We start from the raw sequence: 20,725 nt of genomic DNA, 5'->3' as shown, positions 1-20,725 counted from the left end.
TTTTTTAGGGGCAGTTGTCTTTCTCTACAGCCTTCTGAATGTATTAAGTAACATAAAAACTTAGAATCATATGGTCATACTTGATGTTTCTCAAATTTCTGCTTTTTGTAGTCGTTAATCATTGTTGGTTTTGTTAGAGAAGCTTATACAACTTCGTTTTCCTAAAGCAAAAAAATGCAGGGTGCCTGCTCGAAGGTGTGAATGTAGAGAACAATTTTATATTAAGGTATTTAGGTTGTAGAAACTTTGTAATACATAGCTATCAAAATATTTTTTGTTCGAATGGAATCAAGTATATTCTGTTACACCGAATCTTTTGGGGTGTTTTCCTTGTTGCTGTACTTTTTGCGAAATTTTTGTTAATAAGGTGTGTGTTTTTTTGTTCAAAGAATCTTTTATTTCTAGCAATGCTTTTGTTTGATGAGTCGTACTGATTCATCTTTTGTTCGATACGTTTCTTGATGTACCTTTTTTCGCTTGGTACTCTCCCTCATTGATGTTTGTTACCGTGATATAGACGTTATTTGAGCCAGAGGATTCGTATATGTAAACAAATAGGATGCTACTATATCTTTTGCCTTGGGTTTTTTTTCTGCAGTCATTTATTGATGTCTCGAAAAGGTATCTATTTGATTGATTAGGCCCTCTCTTTTCAATTCAAGTGGAACTGCCCTTGGTCGTTTAAAATAAAGAGTTTATTTGGAATAAGGGTCTTTGCGAATAATTCAGTGAAGAGAATAAGAGTTTAGTTTGTTTGCGACTGAAGAGAATTACTCTATGCAATGATATGTGATACAAGTATTCAAACATGAGTTACATTTGTTTCGTTGTCTTTATTTGGAGATTTGTATGTTTTATTATTTTCAACTATTATAGAGGCATCTTGTTGATGTAGAGATGTATATTTGAGTTTCGCTACAAAGTAGTTAAACTAGAAAGGCATAGGAAGGTAGTTTCAAACTGAACGCGAAGTATGGATAGAAAGAATTTCATAATCGGAATCTGGCGACTCGTCATCTGTATCCAACATGTCGTAGTCGTCTTCTTGAGGTTGATGTAATTTGTCAAGTTCTTCTTGCTGGGTGTCGATTTTCTTCACCTCTTTGCTTTCGCGGGGCAAAGATGGCAAAACTATTGAGTGGAAAGAAGCACTTCCAGAGAGTGAAGCCGAGGAAACTGTGTTTTCATTGTATGAGATATTGTCAGTTTCGCTGGTTGGGGCTTGTGCAAATGTTTGTGATGTTACTGATAAATCTGCGTCTGTTGTTGTCTTATCATGGAAGGTTAAGATTGCGTCTGATGTTTCTTCAGTGAATACACAATTTGCAATCTGTTTCTTGGTTTCAAAGATCAATTGAATAGGATACTTCAAAATATGATTCTGCAAAGTAAGGTTGTATTTAGCAGTCTTGCCGCTGGCAATGCCCTTGGAGTCTTGAATAACAGCCTTCAGCATTATTCTACCGTTGTTATCAAGTACTTGGATTTGTAAATCCTCCGAATCAATTGTGACATTGGATTGATTAAATACATCAAGGTGAATTAAGAGCTTCGACTTCACAGTCATGCTAATGGCCGCAGTTATTAATGGTGGTGTATGATCATTTGTCTCAGAAATTGATAATGTGGCGCATTGTTTCTCTTTTTCCTTCTCTTTCTTGATGTTTCCAGTGTTATTGCGAACTGAGAGCATGATGTCAGTATCGCACTCAAAAACACCTTCCAAAATCAATTCAGGGTTATGGATTCTAAATGTGGCATCTTTATCGCCAAAATCAACGGGGACTTTACCTAACTTGTAAAATTTTATTTGGCCTGGTTTGAGATCACTTGCATTTTTAACAAATGTAAGCTCATCATGTGTCGAGTCACACAATTCAAATTTCAAATCTCCTCCTACAATGGTTTTGTCTGACCTATTGACCAACTTCAATATCATCTTTCCAGCTAAAATATCTATTCTAGAAAATTTTGCAATCACCTTACTTTCTTCGGGATTAGAGCCATTGACCTGCAAGTTTGAATCCTCAGTGTTGCATTTAGTTTCATTCGACGACAACCACTCCTTAACTAAATCCATGATTAGTTTGTGCTTCTTTTCAATGTCACCTATATCTTTACGACCAGCCAATGCCATCAAAATCTCATCATAACGTTGGCTTTTGTCTATATGTTGGTCTACCTCTGCAATAAATCCTTCAATACCTTTCAGGTTTAACCATTCCGACAATTTGTCTCTATTCTTTGTATTACATTGATTCAAGGGAACGTCATAGATTATGTCATTTGTTTTGGAGTAGGCAAACCTACATGCATTTTCATTACCCAGTGCGCACCTTGCAAAAAGTGAAGGAGACTTGAAAAATGGAGTTGGTACTGGGACCCTGCACATTGGGTGGTCATATGAGTGTTTTCCATACCGCAACCTCTTAGATTGCTGTTCCGCTTCACATTTGGAACACAAATCGTAATTTTCACAAACTAAACAACAATATCTAGTTCCCTTGATTGGATTGAATTCCAAAGGAGAACAATGGTCACAACAGATGTTGGGGTGTACTGCCAAATTTAAATCCATATCCGAATCCAAATCCAAATCCCTTCGCGCATCAGTGTTTTCTGCCGCGGCTGTGTTAGAGCGGGCAGAAAAACTCTTTTCATCCAATGATTCATCTGAGGAAATTCCTGTTGCAGCACCAAATACAGCTGTATTAGAATTAGTAGTAGGAGGATCAAAAGATTTTCCAAAAAGTTCCTTGAAATGCTCAAATGCTATCTCAATTAACGCGTCTCCAAATTTCGAGATATCATCGGCAATTTTTTTCTTCAAGCCAAACTCAGGGAAGCTTGTTTCCATTGTTGCGGCCAGAGAGTAATCTTCAACTTTCAATTTCACGTGATTTTTAACCTTCAAACTTCTTGCAAGCGACTTGAAATCCTCTTCATTTTTCAAAGGTATATAGTCCCTATACTTCTTTGACTTTCTAGTATATTTAATAAATTGAAGCAGTTGTGGTAAAATGTCATGCAATTCGGTATTCAAAAAAGTGGTTAAAGATTCCTTTGACCTGATTTTCAAAAATGAATCCTTCTTTGCGTAAATGGTTTTCTCTTTAGCACTAGAGTGATGACCATTCTGGACCTTTTCAATAGTGACCTTGATGGCAATAAGTTGACTTTTGTTACTCATTGCTGGAGTTAAGAAACCAAAGGTGAAACCAAAGTCCCGTAAGAATTCAATAAATGGGAGTCTTTTTAAAAAAAAAAATAATAATAATAAGCAGCTCTTGAGTAGAGAAATAGATATGGTTGATATATGAAAACACTTTGTACTACTGCTATATCAATGTAATATCAATAGTTGATGATTGCTTGGTGATGGTGGTGAAGTAAAAAAAGAGTGAGTTGATTAAATTGCCTTCTTTTTCTTTTTATCTATTTCCTCTATCTTTTGCGTGTGTGTGTGATATCTTTTAGACTTTTCTCTCCTCTTTTTCAGCCTGCCCCTTAAAAACAAAAGAATATCAGGAGAGCAAATATGTGGAGAAATAGACCCGTGCATCCATCCATACATACATGAGTCTCAAAAAACTACAATATTCAACAGAGTATGACCTTGGCAACTTATACAAAGACAGACAAAGCCTGTGCAAAGTGAAAGTGAGTTCTCCAGACTTGCAATAATGCTGTTTGCTTATGCTAGATACCTCAGAGCTGTATGTTTAGTAAATTTTGCAACTTTTAAATGCTCTTGATGTGAAAACCTATTTTATATATATATATATATATATATACTATTAATGGAGTTAAATGATACCTAGCTCTGGTATAAGTTAATTCATTGGAGAAACTCCATTATATTACTGAAAAATGTAGGTGCGGGCTGCTTGTGAGAATGAACGTTTGATCTAGTCAGCCTAACAGTAAGACAAAATCCAAATCAAACTGTCCCTTGCAAACTATTTCGGAAAAGAGGTCCTTGAAAATGAAACGCCCCCCAATAGCCTGATTGGTCTTTCTATTTAAGTTTATCGGTCTTAATCGTTTTTTTGTTCCTTTACTAACAGGGAGTGGTTGTTTTTTTTTTATCATCCTGTTATCTATGCGCTACCTGCCGTACGCTTTTTTCCTTTATCAACTTTGTTGCCTCCCATTATTAGAAATGAGATGGATTGAAAGATATTGATTAGCATCCCAATAATAAATAACTCCAGAAAGTACTCAGGAAATATGACCATCAAGTATGCCTATCCAAAAGCTATTGTCTTTGATCTTGACTATACATTGTGGCCATGTTGGTGCGACACTCACATCAGGCCGCCATTGAAAGCAATTTCATCTTCAGAAATCATTGATAGATCAGGTATGAGATTGTCTTTTTATCCGCATGTTGAATCGATTATACAAGAGTTGGTTGAGAATAACGTGAAAATCATTGGAGCAAGCCGAACGGCCACTCCCGAAGTTGCCAAAAAAATCTTATCTTTGCTCAAGATAAATAATCGAGCAGCAATCACGTACTTTGACACATTACAATGGGGTGCAGGATCTAAGATAAAGCATATTAAACTTGCAGCGAAGCAATTAGGAATGACAGAGGAATTGAAAAATGGCAATTTCATATTATATGACGATGAACTCAGAAACCGTGATGTAGAATCCATAAATTGTTTATTCGTCCATGTTCCAGACGAGTCCGTCGGCTTGACTAAGCAAGTGTTTCAAGATGGATTGGAGAGATGGTCCAAGTTTCTGCAGTGAATACGCTCAAAAAGAAGATAAAGAAGAAGAGAAGAGACAGATAGATTGATAGATAGATTTTTTTGTATATTTTAAAATTAGTTTTTAGAAAGTAAAAAATACAGCTTTATAGAGATTTCGAAATGGTATTTCTATTGCATACCTCACGATAGTTATTTCATTTTTGCCCTTTCCTCTTGATAGAGACAACTAACGATACTAGATCGTCGTGACTAGCGCTGGGTGGCAGGTGGATTTCATTCTTAAAAAAAAGAAAAAAAAACAGGTTTGCATGTTAGTATTATGGTATTGTATTTTCTAATATATGTAATAATAATAATAAAAATAATAAAAAAAACTGATCATTCTATCATACCTTGACCAACCATGACTTGAGTTCAGAGACAGCCCAAGTCGAAATTTCATTGTCTTTGTCTTGTGCATTAAAAGCTCTCTCGGACTGAAACAAATCAATCGTTTTGTTTCTATTATTTGGATCGGAATGTTCACTTTCTATGACAACTCGCCGCGTTTGTATATCTCGTTCGTCATCTTCTTCCAGCTCATCCTCGGTACCATAAATAACATTATAGATCGATGTTTTCAAGTGGGGGAAGGTGTTGAGTATCAAATAAGACGTGCCAATTATAACCGCACCGGACACTAAACCTATCTTCCAGTTGCGTGCCCTATTGGATCTATTCTTGAGTTTGAGAGACATGAGGTGGTGAGTAAAAATCAGTCAAGAAGTAAGGTTTGAAATATAAAGAGAGAGGTCTATTTAAATTTGTTTTTTAGTTTAATTTTATTTCTGTTTTATTTCTTTTTCTGGAATCCCCCCCCCTCCCCCTCAATTCGTAAAGCCACTCTTCCTCAGTCAGAAACGCGATTTTACACTTATTTTCGACCGCAAAGTAATGAGTCCTAATACACTGGAATAGAAGTCGAAAAGAACCTCCCCCCCCCCCCCCCCCCACACACACACCCCCCCCCCGCCGATATTTTTGTAAAGTGAAACACTGTTTCTACTACCTTCTGGTATTGTGTTTATTTGTGAAAATTGTGGGGGCATTGAAGATGGAAAACTTTGAAGTTATTAGAGCAAGTGAGGGAGCTTATCATTTTACGGGTGCTTCATTAATACTATCACTGTGTAAATAGGAAGTCAATTGTAACAACATAAATATACAGATAAGTTGTGGAGGTAACTCTTCCTGTGATGAGGAAACAATTTGGAGAGAATTAGAAATAAATAAAGGTCGTTGTAAAGACTACTCGAGAAGCCACCTTGGCAAAAATTATTGGCTTGATTCTTTTTGTGTGAGCTCGTTTTTGTAATCAATTAACTTGTAGATGTAGAGCCGTTTTTTCCAGAATTGCAGCGGAGTATCAATATACCCGAAAGCAAACAAACTGTTGACAACCCCAGTACAAGATAGTTTCCTACACTTTGATTTTTTTGAACCAGGTCTCAATTTGATGCTCCGAAAATTTCCTTTTTCGGATTTTTATGTGAAATTGGCATCCCTTGGTTTCACAAAGCAAGGAGCGCCTATATAGGTATTGTATGTTATAACGCTACCATATGATAATATTGCTGCAAAATATACAACTTGTTAAAGTTATAATGTAACTGCAAATGAAAATTTGCAGTTGTAGAAAAGTTGTAAAAGAATTTATTCAGTTGTAGAAAAGTTGTAAAAGAATTTATTCAGTTGTAGACTTCTACAGCAGCGGAGTGAGCTATAATAAGTCCATACCAGATAGATGCTACATAGTCAGTTTATTGTAAGTGAACATTAATTAAGGATTCCGACACTTACCCCCAAAACTACGTTCTCGTCAACAAAAACTACATAGAGTAATAGTACTAACACCACCACCACCAAGTATCATATTTCCTGAGAAGACTTCAACCCTTTTCCGGATTTCTTTGGCAACAAATTTTGATGGATATTCGGTAAGACCCCTCCTTGAGCTATAGTTACATTTCCCAACAAATTATTCAACTCTTCATCATTGCGAATGGCCAATTGTAAGTGCCTAGGAATAATTCGAGACTTCTTGTTGTCCCTAGCAGCATTTCCAGCCAACTCCAAGATTTCTGCCGCCAAGTACTCCAAAACCGATGTCAAGTATACTGGAGCCCCCGAACCAACTCTTTGTGCATAGTTTCCTTTCCTCAATAATCGGTGGACTCTTCCAACTGGGAATGTTAGACCTGCCTTGGATGATCTGCTAGTTGAAGCCTTTGCCGTTGAACCTGCTTTTCCTTTTCCTCCGGGCATTATCAATTTGCTGCGTTGAAGTAAAAGAGAAAAGAAAAAACCAAGGGGGAGGGGGGGAGAAGGAAAAGCTCGCAGCTTTTATAAGTTTGTAGAGTTTTGCAACCAAATTTTATACATATCATACATTACTCGGAACGGACTCAAAATTACCCAAAGTGAAGTATCATTTACCTCATCTTTTTCTCTTTCTTCTTCTTTTACCAAAATTCAGTTGTTTATCAGAAGTAGATCACAAGAGAAAGTTGGTGTTCATTTAGAGGTATTGTAACTGTTGCCATATTACAATCTTTACAATTCCTCTTTGGCTAAGATCCACACACTCTCTTACCTCCCGCATGCTCATTCATAAAACATCCCCTTCCCTTCCCCTTCCTTTTTCTTTTTTTCTTTTTTTCTTTTTCTTCTTCTTTTTTTTCTTATTTATTGTTCCCAAGATAAATGATCAACCCGTTTTTTTATTCACGCTGTTCTCAAACTTTTAAAGTTTCCTACCCCGATAGCGGCGTTCTGTTCTCTCGGCTCAAGTCTTAAGGATATCTGATACTGCTCTTCTATAGATGGACACTTTTCAAACCATTCATCTAAATATTTTTGAATCTCAAACACCTCAAGGAAGTTGTAACCTGCATTTTTGAATCTATCAATACCTGATACTATTTCAGAAGTCTTTGCTCGTTTAGCAAAGTTTATCATATTAGTTCTGTTGAGTAAGTAGTCTGGGTTCCCTTGAAACACAAACGTCAAGTCTGATAGGTAAACTCCAAAGAACGGAACGCAGGGCTCTGATCCGATAAACTTCAAAACATCACGGTACTCGTTGAAATTTCTAGTAGAGTTCATTAGCTTGTTCATGTTCTTCAATTGGTCCAATGATTCGGGACTAGCAAAATTCCAAGTCTTGCGTAGTCTATGTATGGGCGAGGAGTATAGCGCTGATATGATAGCCGTCATAGATGAAAAGTTATTATACTGTCGACACTTTTCAGCCACTTGAATGAAATAACGAATAATTTGTACTCTTTTTTTAGGTTCCGGCTTTCTTAATATCATGTATGCAACAAAGTTAGTCAACTGGTTTGACGCCTTGATAAAATCGGTAATTGACTGTGTGCTTTCGTGAAGTCCAGACTTTTTCCCCCAAATTTTAGCCAAGCAAGCAAACTTGGAGATTTTGTAATAGTAACGAAACTCTCGAATCGTAAGCTGTCGTGCGAGCTCGACGTGGTCGATATCCAACAACTTCGATTTCTTCAGTATCGATGAACCCTTGGTCAATGGTGCTGGAGGCTTAGTATGAGGTATAACAGGAGTTCGTTCTGGGAACCGCATCTCTCCTCGTAGTAGCTTCCGCAAATCGGCCGCGAGTAGCCTGCCAATCGAAAATGACTGCACCGTAGAGGATTCTGCAAAATCTAGCCATTGTGTCAACACAGATTCGTCAAAGTATGAAGGACACCAGTTCTTTTCAATAAGCAATTTCATGATGTTCATCACCCTTAGTCGAATGGGGTTCTGTTTTCGCATGATCCAATGATTATACTCTTCGAAACTTAAGCCATCTGGTGCTTCAATCTCAAATCTTTTTTTTAGTAATGTAATCAATTCTTCCAATGTCATCATAGTCGGGAAGGTCAACAAAAAATTGGCATTAAATTGACTATCAAACATATCATGATGCGTCAAATGGCAAACCAATGCTTCCTTAGTCCCTCCCTTGATATTTCCCTTCACATCCAACAATAAATTATGCTCCTCATCGCCTTCTAAATACCATGGTGTATCCTCTGCACTCTTCTGTCCTCCACTGTAATACGAATGATCCTCAGATTTCTCAATCAAAATCGTGTTGTTTCGTTCCAAGAGTAACAACTGCACATCGAAATTATCGTGCATAACACGCGATGCATAGTTTATAATAGTTTCTCGTTCTTCGATTAACCTTTGTGTTACTTCTGGGGCAGTATGACAAAATTGAACCACTTCTTCCAAATAAGAAGACAACACGTCCTCGCATGATGAGGACTCAGGCTCAAAGTCTTGTTCAAGCAATACATTCGAGAGAAGCATTGCTGTCTTTTCGGTGTAATTTTTTAAAATTTCCTTGTCATAAAATAGAGGATCCCCAACATCCTGTACTTTGAAAGCTTCTGCTCCGTCCACAGTCAACGATTGCGTTGCTATTATTACTTTCAGAATCAAATCATGGAATTGTTGTTTGAATTGGAAGAATTCAAGTACGATAGGATGGTCAAAAGAGAGATTTGTTTCCAATGCGTTTTTTTGATCCGACAATGATAATGCTGCAAAAGATTCCTTAATTTTCAGTACACCTTCTTTGTTTCCTGAGTCACTTTTCCGAATCAAGCAAAACACAGTAAAATCAAACGACTCCATGAGATCGATCATTAGACTTGCTCGGTGGAGAAATTTGTACATCAATCTCAAAATCTGGGAATTTCTGTCATTCGTTTTTTGAGAAGACACTTCTGTAGCTTCTGCATCCCAATCAGCTGGTAAAATAGCTAAACACTCGTTAGATATATTAATTATTTCCTCCAGATGCTGCCGCATTAGCTCATAGGTATGATGGTCGATTAATACTTTGGAATGGTCACGATTCTTGAGATCATCACCACTCGCGTTCATAAAAGTATTTTTTGACGCAAAAAATGGATTGCACCAGTTTCCCCCATTATATTCCTCCAGTAAGAATCGCGGGAAAACTTGTGGTAATAAATTCCATCTTTCTTGAACCACCTCCTCGTCAGACGCTTCAGAGGAACTGTACTCTCTGGGCTTTAATGTTTTATCTAGGCTCAATTCAAGAAACGTTTCTATCAAGGAATTTGCATTGTCTCTTAACCCACTGATATCACTTATTATTTTATTGGCAAACTTAGTATCTGTACCTTTTTCTGATGACGATGACGATGACGACAATGACGACGACAACTTAGCAATATCGTGTTTACCTTCAATGGAAGTTGGTTCATGTTTCTGGTTGGAAGCACCAGCAAAATGTAATGTACCGTTCACTTGGATTTGCGCAAATAAGTTGCAAACTTTTATGAGTCTTTCCTTTATGATACTCTCATATTCAGTATTGTTGTAGTCAGCCTGGTCAAGTCTAGCAGAAGCCCATGTGATTACCAATAGTTTGTTTAACCTATTAATATGGGTCTGGTACCATTGTTGATTGTTATCTTTGAGCAACTTTGTAATCAAGTCTAGTATATAGTTGATTTCTTCTCGCAACTTTGTCCAATGGGAGATGTCGGAAGTGTGGCTGTAAAACATATTATGAACTGAGAAAAAGGGACGTTTGAAATGGTGATACGAAGATGCGCTGCTGCTTTGTGTACTCACGGAAGATTGAGAATCTCTTTTTGCCGAGTCAAATGAAGCGTTGGAGGAAGTCTCACGAGGACCTAAAATGTTTTCCGATGACTGGTACCCATTTAGCATATAGATTGTTGCATCCTTTAATACATCAGGAGCGGGAAAAGCAAAAGTCTTTGTAAGATCTTCGGGTCTGAATTCAATAATCGGTACAGAATCACAAAAGACCTTCAACTCATCACAATAAAATACAAAATCACCGTTGGTAGTATACCGAGGAATCCACGTTACAATCTCATTGTTAGCGGCCCTATATTGTTCTACCAACTTCACCGCCTCTTCAGTTTCGAGAATAATTAAAGAATCATCACCATCTTCACTACTTAGTGTATTTCCTCGCTGGGAGTACCATTGCTGATCTGAATGTGTTGATGAATTTCCGGTTCTTGATGATCCGTCAATGTACAGCTCTGTTGGATTTAGACTTCGACAGCGCCTCGGCTGTTGTTGTTGTTGTTGTTGTTGTTGCTGCTGCTGAGTACGATCATCCGACTGATCTACACTTTGTCGTGTTTGTTCAAGTTGGACAGATTGCGAACGCGGCTGTGGTTGCTTTATTTCGGAAGGTATGCTTGTTTCCGAGCTGGCAAAACTTACTACCGAGTTCTTTCGACTGGAGTTCAGAGGCGAACTTTTGTCTCCCTCACCTAAACTATTCTGCAAAAAGTTGGCAAAGGATGGTAGTAGCACATTTGCAGCAGTATTTGCAGCGGTGATGGAATCCAATTCTATATTGTCTTTTAATTTCTTCAACACGGGCTGCACATAGTTCACCGAACGAACGAAATTGTGGGGGAACCAGCCCCTATGTAGTTTGCCATTACTGCCAATGACTACCCCATCCCACCAGCCTGTTGCGGACTTTGTTATAACATACACAGTATCCCCCAAACTCAAGGATAAGTGTGATGCCTGTGTCCCGGGAAAGTCATACAATGCAATAACAGTATCAATATGTTTCAGCTTTTCCAGAATACCGACGTTGTTATCACCTGGCGCAAGTGTATCCGGTGCAATTTCGTCAAGCATGAACTGTCTCGAAGACATTGAAATTGTAAAACTCCAATTTATATGGTATAATACTCTAATCTCTTGGTGGCCCTCAAGCACTTTTTCTCTTTCTCTCTCTTTTTCTCTCTTTCTTTTAGAACAAAGTGAATTATAGGAGTTTGGTCACCATATCAATGCCAAAGCTACTACTAGTGCTTAGCCTAAACAAAATTTGACGGACGTTTATTAAACAATGTGAGTACTTTCTGAAAGGTCTGACTTATGTAGAATTGGAATTTTATAATTTGTCCTTTTTTTTTTTTTTTTTTTTCTTTTATTTTTTATTTTATTTTTTCTTTATGGGACCTCACGATTGTGCAAATTAGAAACCAGGAATAATAAGAGAGAGCACGTTTAGGTCAACAAATAACTTTAAACTAGGGGCTTTGTTTTCTTTTTCTTTTTAAGACGGGGGGCCCAATTGAGTGTATATTGATATGTCGATATTTTTTAAAGCGCCAATTGAGATTGAGATCAGACTTGATGATGAAGACACTAGAAAGCATACGGAGGTGAAAACTGCGCATGGCAGAATAGAGAGGGTTCCAATATATAAAGATGGTGAATCGGTTAAAGGTGTGGTAACGCTTCGAACTAAGGAGAGCAAGAGGTTAGATCACCAAGGAGTCAAAGTTGAACTTTTGGGGTCGATAGAAACAAACATTGATGGTTTGGTTTCGTCGAATTTTCTTTCGTTGGCGACTGAATTAGCAGCACCTTCTCAATTAACTCATCCTGAGTCGTATCCATTTGAGTTTAGAAATGTGGAGAAACAGTATGAAAGCTACAGAGGCAAAAACGCAAAATTGCGCTATTACGTCAAGGTAACAATGTTGAGGAAATCAAGCTCAGAAATATCGAGAGAGAAGGAATTATGGGTATATCAGTATTATACGAAATCGAACGATGAAGCTAGATCGAGGGAGCTTGGGGGGAACGAACAGGCACTTCAATCGACACCGAGAATGAGCAAAGATGTTCACAGTGTCAAGATGGATGTAGGTATTGAGGATTGTCTACATATAGAGTTTGAGTACTCAAAGTCAAAACTGTCATTGAAGGACGTCATTATTGGTCGCATTTTCTTTTTATTGGTGAGGTTGAAAATAAAGCACATGGAGTTGTCTTTGATAAGACGCGAGACTGTTGGATCGCCGCCAAATCAAGTGACTGATAGCGAAACTGTGGTGAGATTCGAGATAATGGACGGAGCTCCTGTTAAAGGTGAAACGATTCCCATTAGGTTATTCTTGAGCGGATTTGATTTGACTCCAACTTACAAAGATGTAAATAAGAAATTTTCGGTGAGGACATATCTTTCGCTTGTGCTTATTGATGAAGACGCTAGACGGTATTTCAAACAAAGTGAGATTATACTATTTAGAGACCTGTAGAAAAAGAAGAAGTAGTAGAAAGAAGATAGAAGAAGAAGAAGAAGAAGAAGAAGAAGAAGAAAAAGAAGAAAAAGAAAAAGAAAAAGAAAAAGAAGTAGTAAGTCAGACGACCAAGTTGGTGCGATTACCTCTTTGTGCGGTTTACTGATGTCGACTCTTGTCCTAGCTTTTCCTTAAGGAGAAAAAGTAACAATTGTCAATTATTAAATTAAATCTTTAGGCACTTACATATATATACTAACTATTAGCAGTTTGTTGAAACTGATCCCTCTATTCCCGCTCCTATTCCCGCTCCTATTCCCGCTCCTATTCCCGCTCCTATTGCCGCTCCTACTTCAACTGCGGCTTCTACTCCTTGTGCTCGACATTGGATTTAACAACTTCAATTTCCTCTAATCCAACAACGTCATCCATTCCGTCTTTCAAAGCATCAGTGTGGTCCTTTATTTTAAACCAAATCAAAGGTAATCCAATCAAAAGAGAACCTTGGACCAAACCCCAAGACGAAGCAAATAAATCCATATATGGAACCTTGATTGCATCCAATCTCCAGGCAATAGCAGCACCAGCGGATTGAATACCTTTGTAAAATCCAGCATACAATGCCACTTTCTTTGGATTATTTGATAACGCACCAAGAGTCCATAAAACAAATGTTTGGAAAATAGCGTCATAAACTCCGTAGAAAATGTAAAGGAACATTGGTCCAATATACTTTCCGTCTTTGAAATCCATTGGCTCAATTAATGGTGGCTCAGATTCGGTTTCTTCACGAGTGAACTGCAACTGGAATTTCAACCCTCCACCCCAAATGGCCAAACCGGTTAAGAACAAAATACTCCAACCAATCTTTGCACGAGTTGAACGTTTAAAGCGTTTGAAATCCAATATGAGTCCCAAGACAATGGCACCAATCATTTGTGCAAACCAATAAAGTAATGAGTTAAGTGATCTAGTACGTAAATTAAACATACCATGGTTAACATTATTGAACTGATAGGTATAGAACCAATTGGATGCGAAAAACATTGGGAACATAAAAAGAATTTTGGGCTCTTTGATAAGTAATCTGAACAAGTCAATTAATTCTGTTTTCCAATTAGGATGCTTTTGAGAGATAACTTTTGAACCATCCAGCTTCCAGACTTTTGAAGTTGGTAACATGAAAAACGCAATAGCTGAACCACAACACATCAAAATAATAAATGCAATAAATGTTCCATCATTAGCTGAAGAAGTTTGGTTTTCCATGTTGTCAGCCAAGGGAATAATTGAACCAATAACTGCACCCAAGTTGAAAATAACCCAAAACACCATGATTGCTTTACCCTTATTTTCCTCGGTAGCATAACTCAAAACGACCAAACCTTGTGCAGACCAAAGGACAGCTGCACATACACCCAAAATAGCACCTGAAAATATAACAAATCCTTTGTTTTCAGTGTGGTTAAAACACAACAACGAACCAGCATACAATGCGTATCCAGTACCACCGAAAATCAAGGACAGTCTAACACCAATGGTGTTACATATAGTACCACCAAAGAACCCAATTGTAGCAAAAGTCGAGTACAAAGCGACTGCCGCGTTATCGGAAGTACTCTTGTCACTAATAGAAGCACCAATACCAGAAAGAGCATTAAACATACCGGGCGTCATAAATATAACAAATGCAACCATTATGATTTGAGTCATTGCATTTGAATAACGGACCTTATGTCCAAAGATTGATACACTTTTATCATACCAATTTCCACTTGATTCTATCTCCGCGGAAGTATGATGTTTCAACACAAGGATTTCATTTTCGTCGTTGTTCTGGGCCGCCGTGGCTTCTAGGTCCTTGGAGCCCGAGGACGTGGAGGACACATCACCAGCTGCAGGTTGTGTTATTTTTTCTTCATCAGCCATTATTAAGTAATAGTTGGAATTATATGATAGCTAATGCAGGCAAAAGGTAAGATATAGTAATTGCTGTTACTGCTGCTGCTGCTGTTACTGCTGCTGCTACTGCTGTTGCTACTGCTTTTGTTGTCTTTGCAAGAAAGGCTGATGGTGGAAAGCACTAAAGTTGGGGCTTTTTATTTTTGGATACTCAATCAAGTGATTTCATGATCCATTTTATATTAAACTTTTTTTGAAGCATCATCTAGTCATACTTATAGCTGAAACTTATGTTTCTGGTACAATTGTGATTATTGCAATGGACAAGGATCGGTGCCATTCCCCAATGTGGGGCATCCCCCGCTTTTTCTTTGGTCTTTTTCAAAAAAAAAAAAAAAAGTCTTATATAGAAGAAGGTAATTTAGAATTATACTTTAAACTTTATTTTATTTTTAGATAAAATCTTATCTTATTTTTTTTTTTTTTTTTTTTGCAATTATTTATTCTTGATTATAGACAAGCGCCGTTTGTAACTGAACAATAGAAAATCGCTGATTGCTTAATTGGACCATCCAAGGGTGAGAAAAAAAAACCCGGTAAGATAAGACAAGAAAACAAAAGATAAGAGAGTAGATGTATTAGCTGCAATCATATAAGAAGAAGATTTCTGTCAACTGATTTAGGCCGCACCTCCCTACCTTTTGAATTTTTTTTCCAGCCTCAAATTAGAATTTTATAAATAGTTTTCTCAATTTGCTTTTGTGTTACTCCGTACCTTGGGTTGTAATCTAAAATGTTCAGTTGTTACATTGGTGAAAATGTTTGTTTAAACAACTGTTTACTAAAACCATTGCAAAATATGTAGTGCTCTAAGAAAAGATTGAGGTGACGAGGACATCACAAGGGTGGAAGAAGGGAGAGTTGTAGAAATAAAAAGGCGAATGTAGCTGATTTCTTTTGCTCGAGAAGGTAATGCAAGAAAAGTTGAGAGGTTTTGCCATTTGTTAAAATCAATCTTGATTTTAAAAATGAATGAGCTTGTAGAGTTGATACACCTTGATACCTTAAATCAGGCAGGCATAGCTCACTATTAAGGTTCATTGTACACTTGGCCTTCTCTTCCTCTTAATTATTCCTCTTTCTCTTTATTAATACAAAATAATGTCTTGCTTTGTATGGGATTTAGCTTCATGATTTGAACAATGTAACGTTGTTTCAATTTTTAAATTTTGTGTCACTTGCACACTTATTAATAGATAACGATATCCTCATAACCTGAAAAATTCCGCCTTGTACAATTGAATCCGCAAAATATACCAAAAAAAACAAACACATAGACGGGTCTACGAAAAGAAAGCAATCCCTGAACAGTTTGTTTTCCCAACCTTCAACATCTCACACTTTTTTCAATTTTATTTTCGCACCTTACTTCTGATTGAGTTTTATTTTTTTTTTTATACGCTGGATGACACAAAACTAAAAACCAGATCTTATTGCAAAATAATACTAGTGTTGCTAGTAGAGATGGTATACCCAGAATGTAAGAGATTTTACAATTTTTTTATTGTTTGAAACTGGTTACCTTCACCTGATAAAGTTTTTCTTCCAAGACTCTTTAGGGTAACGTCAACTTACGCTTAACTGCAACTTCAAAGAATATAGGCGATGTTGCTATGTGACGTTCATCCTAAATCCTTACCCACATCATCATCCTCTCCACCATGAACGCTAATTTCTTGGTTACAACTTCAAGTCACCACATTGTCTTGATAGTTGACCTTTTTCTTTACATGTTAAGTCTATCATTTGGATTACCCCAGAGTTTTTGTAAATGTTAACGCTAGTATAGAAATAGGATAATGGCTACATTAAAGCCACTTCATCTAGATAAATAAAAAAGAATGTGTGTAAAAAAATAAACGCTTTATCTAGTAACCAAGAGTGAGCCAAATATTCACCTTCTCTATGACGTAATATGTTTCTCTTTCTGTCACAATTACCCTCAATCATGACAAATGCACCATTTTCAATTGGACTTTATGTCCTCTTTATGAACAAGTCCTTGTTAAGTTTGTGGGGTAGGGCTTTTAACTTATAGACTACAAACTTTACAATAGTGATAAAAATGGCTGAAACACAATAAAACTATTATCATACGCTTTTGAATCGAGCACTCACTACTCTTTCTGCCTTTTTTTTTTTTTTTTTTTTCCTCTTCTCTTTATTTTCACTTTTTTCAAGTTCCTTGCCTATCACAGACGGACAAGCCTTGAAAAAGAATTCAGGTGTTTTATTAGCAACATGGATATTATTTTCGTTTGAATATGTGGTATCTATTTGCTTTCCTCCCTAGGAAAAAGAAAAAAATTTTCACGAAATACTACACCGGTACTACAAGAAAGTAAAGATATGATTTTACTAAGTATACATATCATTTCAACACATCTGATCATTTATTTTTATAGGATTTAGAAACGAAAAAACAACAAAAAATTCTTATCACCTTTTTAAAGCCTTAGGGTTTTTGTCATAAAAGGTGATAGTAACTAGTGTCCAACTTTCTCTGTTTCTTATTGTTTTTTTCTTCTATGAGAGTTTTTTGGAGGTAGAGTTTTTTGGAGATAGAGTTTATCCGGAAATATAGTCTAGCTGAAGAGCATTTTTATTTTTGGTTGTATAAACTGAAAGCCCTCTTTATAGTGTATACAGGTTACTAAAGTGTCCTTATAACAGTGATGCTTGAGACTCGTACCTAGAAAAGCTACAACCATTTGAAACCATAAACCAAAAAACGGACTTCAAACTATAAAGGTTAGAGGGGTCGTTTTCACACCAAATCATCATTACAGGCTTATCCATAAGGATTGTACATTTGTTTTAGTATTTCAAAGTTGACAGTATATCTGGAGAAGCTAGTAGCACAAGGTAATACTAACAAAAATAAAAGGTGAAAAGAAAGAAAAAAATGGTTTTCTCTTATACTTGGAAAACCTAGTACTTTTATACGTAGATGTGATTAAACAAGCGTTGCAATGGATATTATCGCTAGTAACACCTGAATACTGAACCATGATTAATGATAGCATTGGATGTGACCGAGAAGGTGTCCAATATCGAAGGAGTTACCACGGGTTATTTTGAAAATTAGAGAGAGGGAGAGAGAAAGAGATGCAAATTGTAGACACATTCTGCTCCTGCGACAGGAGAGCTTCAAATTTGTTAGACTAGAGACTAGCTCCTCCACTAGTGGTGAAACATTTTTTATCTCTTTTTGAGTGGGAACACACACTGTAAAAGCACTATTAAGAGCTTTATTATTTGGTGTCACAAATTTTTTATTATTGGGCGTTTTATGGTTGAATCACTTTGTCTCCAAAAAAAGAATCAAGCAGATCTTTTATGAGTGGCATCAAAGGGAAGAAAAGAGATGGGACAAGGAAAAGAGAGAGAGAGAGAGAGAGAGAGAGAGAGAACGAGCTACTTTTTGCTCTTCTCGAATTGGCTATTGCTATATAGACTATGAGACTTGCCATACCTGTATTCTTCCTTTTATGTCAATTGCCAACACCCACTAAACTGGTAACTGGACTACGACACGACATCATTCAAACACTCATATAATACCAACACTCCAATTATGGGAAAAAAAAACGTCCCTATTTGTGTTCTAGTGGTCCAGTTTAATTTATCGGATTTATCCCCATTAAAAGATGCATCAAAATCTTATTTATCGCTTTCTGCGTCTGCATACAGGCTTATATTTTATGCAGGTTTTTTTATTTTATCTTTTTCTATCCAAAACAGATATACTTGCCACAACTCTATCCCAATAAAGAGTAGTGTGAGGCGCAATTAGAATTTTCGATTAAGCACCGTTTAATAACACTATTTACATCAACTTTTCAATCAGATAGAAAGGTATTCACTGCTGCGGTTTTCATTCCAACTCTTGGCCCACTTGAACAATACTATCGTACAAATCGTCAACAATTTTATCTGTCAAAATAGGAGAATTGAAAACCACTCTGAAAAATTCACCTTTCGAGTCGTCTTCAGGGTTAGGACTGAAATCAACAAGGTATTTACCCAACTTGTGTAACTCTCTCGAAATGTACCTAGTGATCTCGGTGTTGCTGGCCTTGATATTTGGTGGATGATAATAAAAACAAACTTGCAAGCACTGAGGAAATTTGGGCCCCACTATTTCAAATGCAGAATTGGCTTTGATCTTGTCTACAAAATACCCCTGAATTTTAAACGCATGGTCTACTCTGTCTTGGAACCCACTTTCACCGTAATATAACCAAGCAAGATAAAATTTGAATGAATCAGCTCTTCTTCCACAACCCATTGTACCATCTGCCAAGTCGTAGTTTCCTTCCTCTGGATTATCTCTGCCGTGGAACAAGTATGGTGCTTGCAACGACATTGTGGCTTGGAAGTTTCCAACATGGGGAAGTAACAAAAAGGAGCAAGTGGTTGGAATACCCAACATTTTATGAGGATTAACTGTAATAGAATCTGCAAATTCACAACCTTGTAATCTGTTCTTATAGTGAGGAGAGAATATGACATTACCGCCCCAAGAACCATCGATGTGAAAGTAAACATTGTATTTTTTAGCAACTTTGTGAATTTGAATAAATGGATCAAATGATCCAAATACTGTTGTACCTGCTGTTGCATTTATATATAGCGGAGTAAACCCTTTTTTAATTGTCTCTTCAATCACATTCTCCAAGTCCAATACATTCAAAAGACCCTGCGGAGTTACATCAACCTTAAAAACATTTTCTGAACCTAATCCTAATAATATTGCTCCCTTAACAACTGAGTAGTGGCAGTGTTTACTAGTATATATGGCAAACTTGTACCCGGCATTACCTTTTGACTTGGTTTCTGGGTATTTCAAGCTCCTTGCAATTTGCATACTTGTTATATTTGACCAGGAACCACCACTAAAGGTCAATCCTCCACAAGTTTCTTGATTGTTGGTGAAAAACAAAGACGCATATTTATGGCCAATGTAGTTCTCCAAAACGGATAAAACTGGCGAGACTGTATATACGTGAGAATTGGTATTCAAGATGCTTAACAAGATATCAGATACAACACCAATGGGATTATTTGATGCATATAGTTTATCTAAAAATCCTGGATTCCAAGTATTTACCGAATATTCAAGAACTTTGTCAATAGTTTCTGCAAGTTGTTCTGGGGTACATGGCTTATCCAAATTGTTACCACTTGACGTAATTAACTTCTCTCTTAAAAAGCGAGGCTCGTGATATGTTCCTAGTGAGCTAGACTTATAATTGCTTGAGTTGGGATCAGCTTGCGAAATATACTCAAGTATTTTTGGTTTGAGGGCGGATAATAAATCGTCCAACTCTTGAACCCGATTTTTTTCCAAGTCTGATTTAATCGACATTAGAGGGTGCTTAAAACTATAGTAGTGTCAAATAACAGAGTACTAAAATAACAAAAGAGGTTAAATGGGCTTTTAAAGTTTTTCAAAGAACGGGTTGTTTTTTTTTCCTCCTTCTTCTATCGAGCAAAGTGAGACAGTGGAGCAGTGACTACACCGACACTATCTGCCACCAATACTATCGACACTATTTTCTTTAGAATGTATTAAATAACCAAGTAACACTCTAAAACTCATTTACTCTATAGAGGTAGGTTATAGCCCGGAGAGGTAGGGGACTGCTCACTATCTCGTTCCTCGATAGTGATTAATAGTGAAATCTTAATAGAGCTTACACTGAAACTGGGGGAAGAGATGCTGGAAGAGGGATCAAGTGTGGAAACAGATATGTATATGGTTAAACACTTTTGTTTTCATTGAGATAATAGAGAATGAAAAACTTGTTACTATAATGTTAACCACCTATATTACTTGATGAAATGACCTTTGAAGTAAGTAGCAATTGAATTTTTCAATGGAATTGCTGCGAAAAAATAAGTTAA

General features: G+C 36.9%; 8 protein-coding genes across 8 annotated transcripts; 2 read left to right on the top strand and 6 right to left on the bottom strand. All coding sequences in view use genetic code 12, as the record gives it.

The window, feature by feature from the left end:
* Window positions 1-955: 955 nt before the first annotated feature.
* KGF56_003221 (uncharacterized protein) lies at window positions 956-3,190 on the bottom strand (the record flags this gene model as incomplete). The annotated part of the gene is made up of 1 exon (XM_049324532.1): window positions 956-3,190. One exon carries the CDS (start codon window positions 3,188-3,190, stop codon window positions 956-958), a length of 2,235 nt encoding a protein of 744 aa, XP_049179699.1.
* A 1,040-nt stretch (window positions 3,191-4,230) lies between these two features.
* On the top strand, window positions 4,231-4,761 carry KGF56_003220 (Mg-dependent acid phosphatase; the record flags this gene model as incomplete). The annotated part of the gene is made up of 1 exon (XM_049324531.1): window positions 4,231-4,761. The coding sequence occupies one exon, from the start codon at window positions 4,231-4,233 to the stop codon at window positions 4,759-4,761; it is 531 nt and encodes a 176-aa protein (XP_049179698.1).
* Window positions 4,762-5,110: 349 nt separating this feature from the next.
* Window positions 5,111-5,461, bottom strand: KGF56_003219 (uncharacterized protein; the record flags this gene model as incomplete). Its single annotated transcript, XM_049324530.1, has 1 exon — window positions 5,111-5,461. The coding sequence occupies one exon, from the start codon at window positions 5,459-5,461 to the stop codon at window positions 5,111-5,113; it is 351 nt and encodes a 116-aa protein (XP_049179697.1).
* Window positions 5,462-6,632: 1,171 nt separating this feature from the next.
* Window positions 6,633-7,028, bottom strand: HTA1 (Hta1p; the record flags this gene model as incomplete). The annotated part of the gene is made up of 1 exon (XM_049324529.1): window positions 6,633-7,028. One exon carries the CDS (start codon window positions 7,026-7,028, stop codon window positions 6,633-6,635), a length of 396 nt encoding a protein of 131 aa, XP_049179696.1.
* A 459-nt stretch (window positions 7,029-7,487) lies between these two features.
* Window positions 7,488-11,474, bottom strand: CSC25 (Ras family guanine nucleotide exchange factor; the record flags this gene model as incomplete). The annotated part of the gene is made up of 1 exon (XM_049324528.1): window positions 7,488-11,474. The coding sequence occupies one exon, from the start codon at window positions 11,472-11,474 to the stop codon at window positions 7,488-7,490; it is 3,987 nt and encodes a 1,328-aa protein (XP_049179695.1).
* A 302-nt stretch (window positions 11,475-11,776) lies between these two features.
* Window positions 11,777-12,871, top strand: PEP8 (retromer subunit; the record flags this gene model as incomplete). Its single annotated transcript, XM_049324527.1, has 2 exons — window positions 11,777-11,792; window positions 11,934-12,871. The coding sequence occupies 2 exons, from the start codon at window positions 11,777-11,779 to the stop codon at window positions 12,869-12,871; spliced, it is 954 nt and encodes a 317-aa protein (XP_049179694.1).
* A 348-nt stretch (window positions 12,872-13,219) lies between these two features.
* NGT1 (Ngt1p) lies at window positions 13,220-14,782 on the bottom strand (the record flags this gene model as incomplete). The annotated part of the gene is made up of 1 exon (XM_049324526.1): window positions 13,220-14,782. The coding sequence occupies one exon, from the start codon at window positions 14,780-14,782 to the stop codon at window positions 13,220-13,222; it is 1,563 nt and encodes a 520-aa protein (XP_049179693.1).
* Window positions 14,783-18,692: 3,910 nt separating this feature from the next.
* Window positions 18,693-20,186, bottom strand: KGF56_003214 (uncharacterized protein; the record flags this gene model as incomplete). The annotated part of the gene is made up of 1 exon (XM_049324525.1): window positions 18,693-20,186. The coding sequence occupies one exon, from the start codon at window positions 20,184-20,186 to the stop codon at window positions 18,693-18,695; it is 1,494 nt and encodes a 497-aa protein (XP_049179692.1).
* Between the last annotated feature and the right edge of the window lie 539 nt (window positions 20,187-20,725).

Source organism: Candida oxycetoniae, assembly GCF_023343755.2.
Source record: "Candida oxycetoniae strain CBS 10844 chromosome Unknown scaffold29, whole genome shotgun sequence".
NCBI classification, from domain to species: Eukaryota; Fungi; Ascomycota; class Pichiomycetes; order Serinales; family Debaryomycetaceae; genus Lodderomyces; species Lodderomyces oxycetoniae.
Note: the sequence above shows the minus strand (reverse complement) of the source record. Positions and strands in the feature narration are given on the sequence as shown.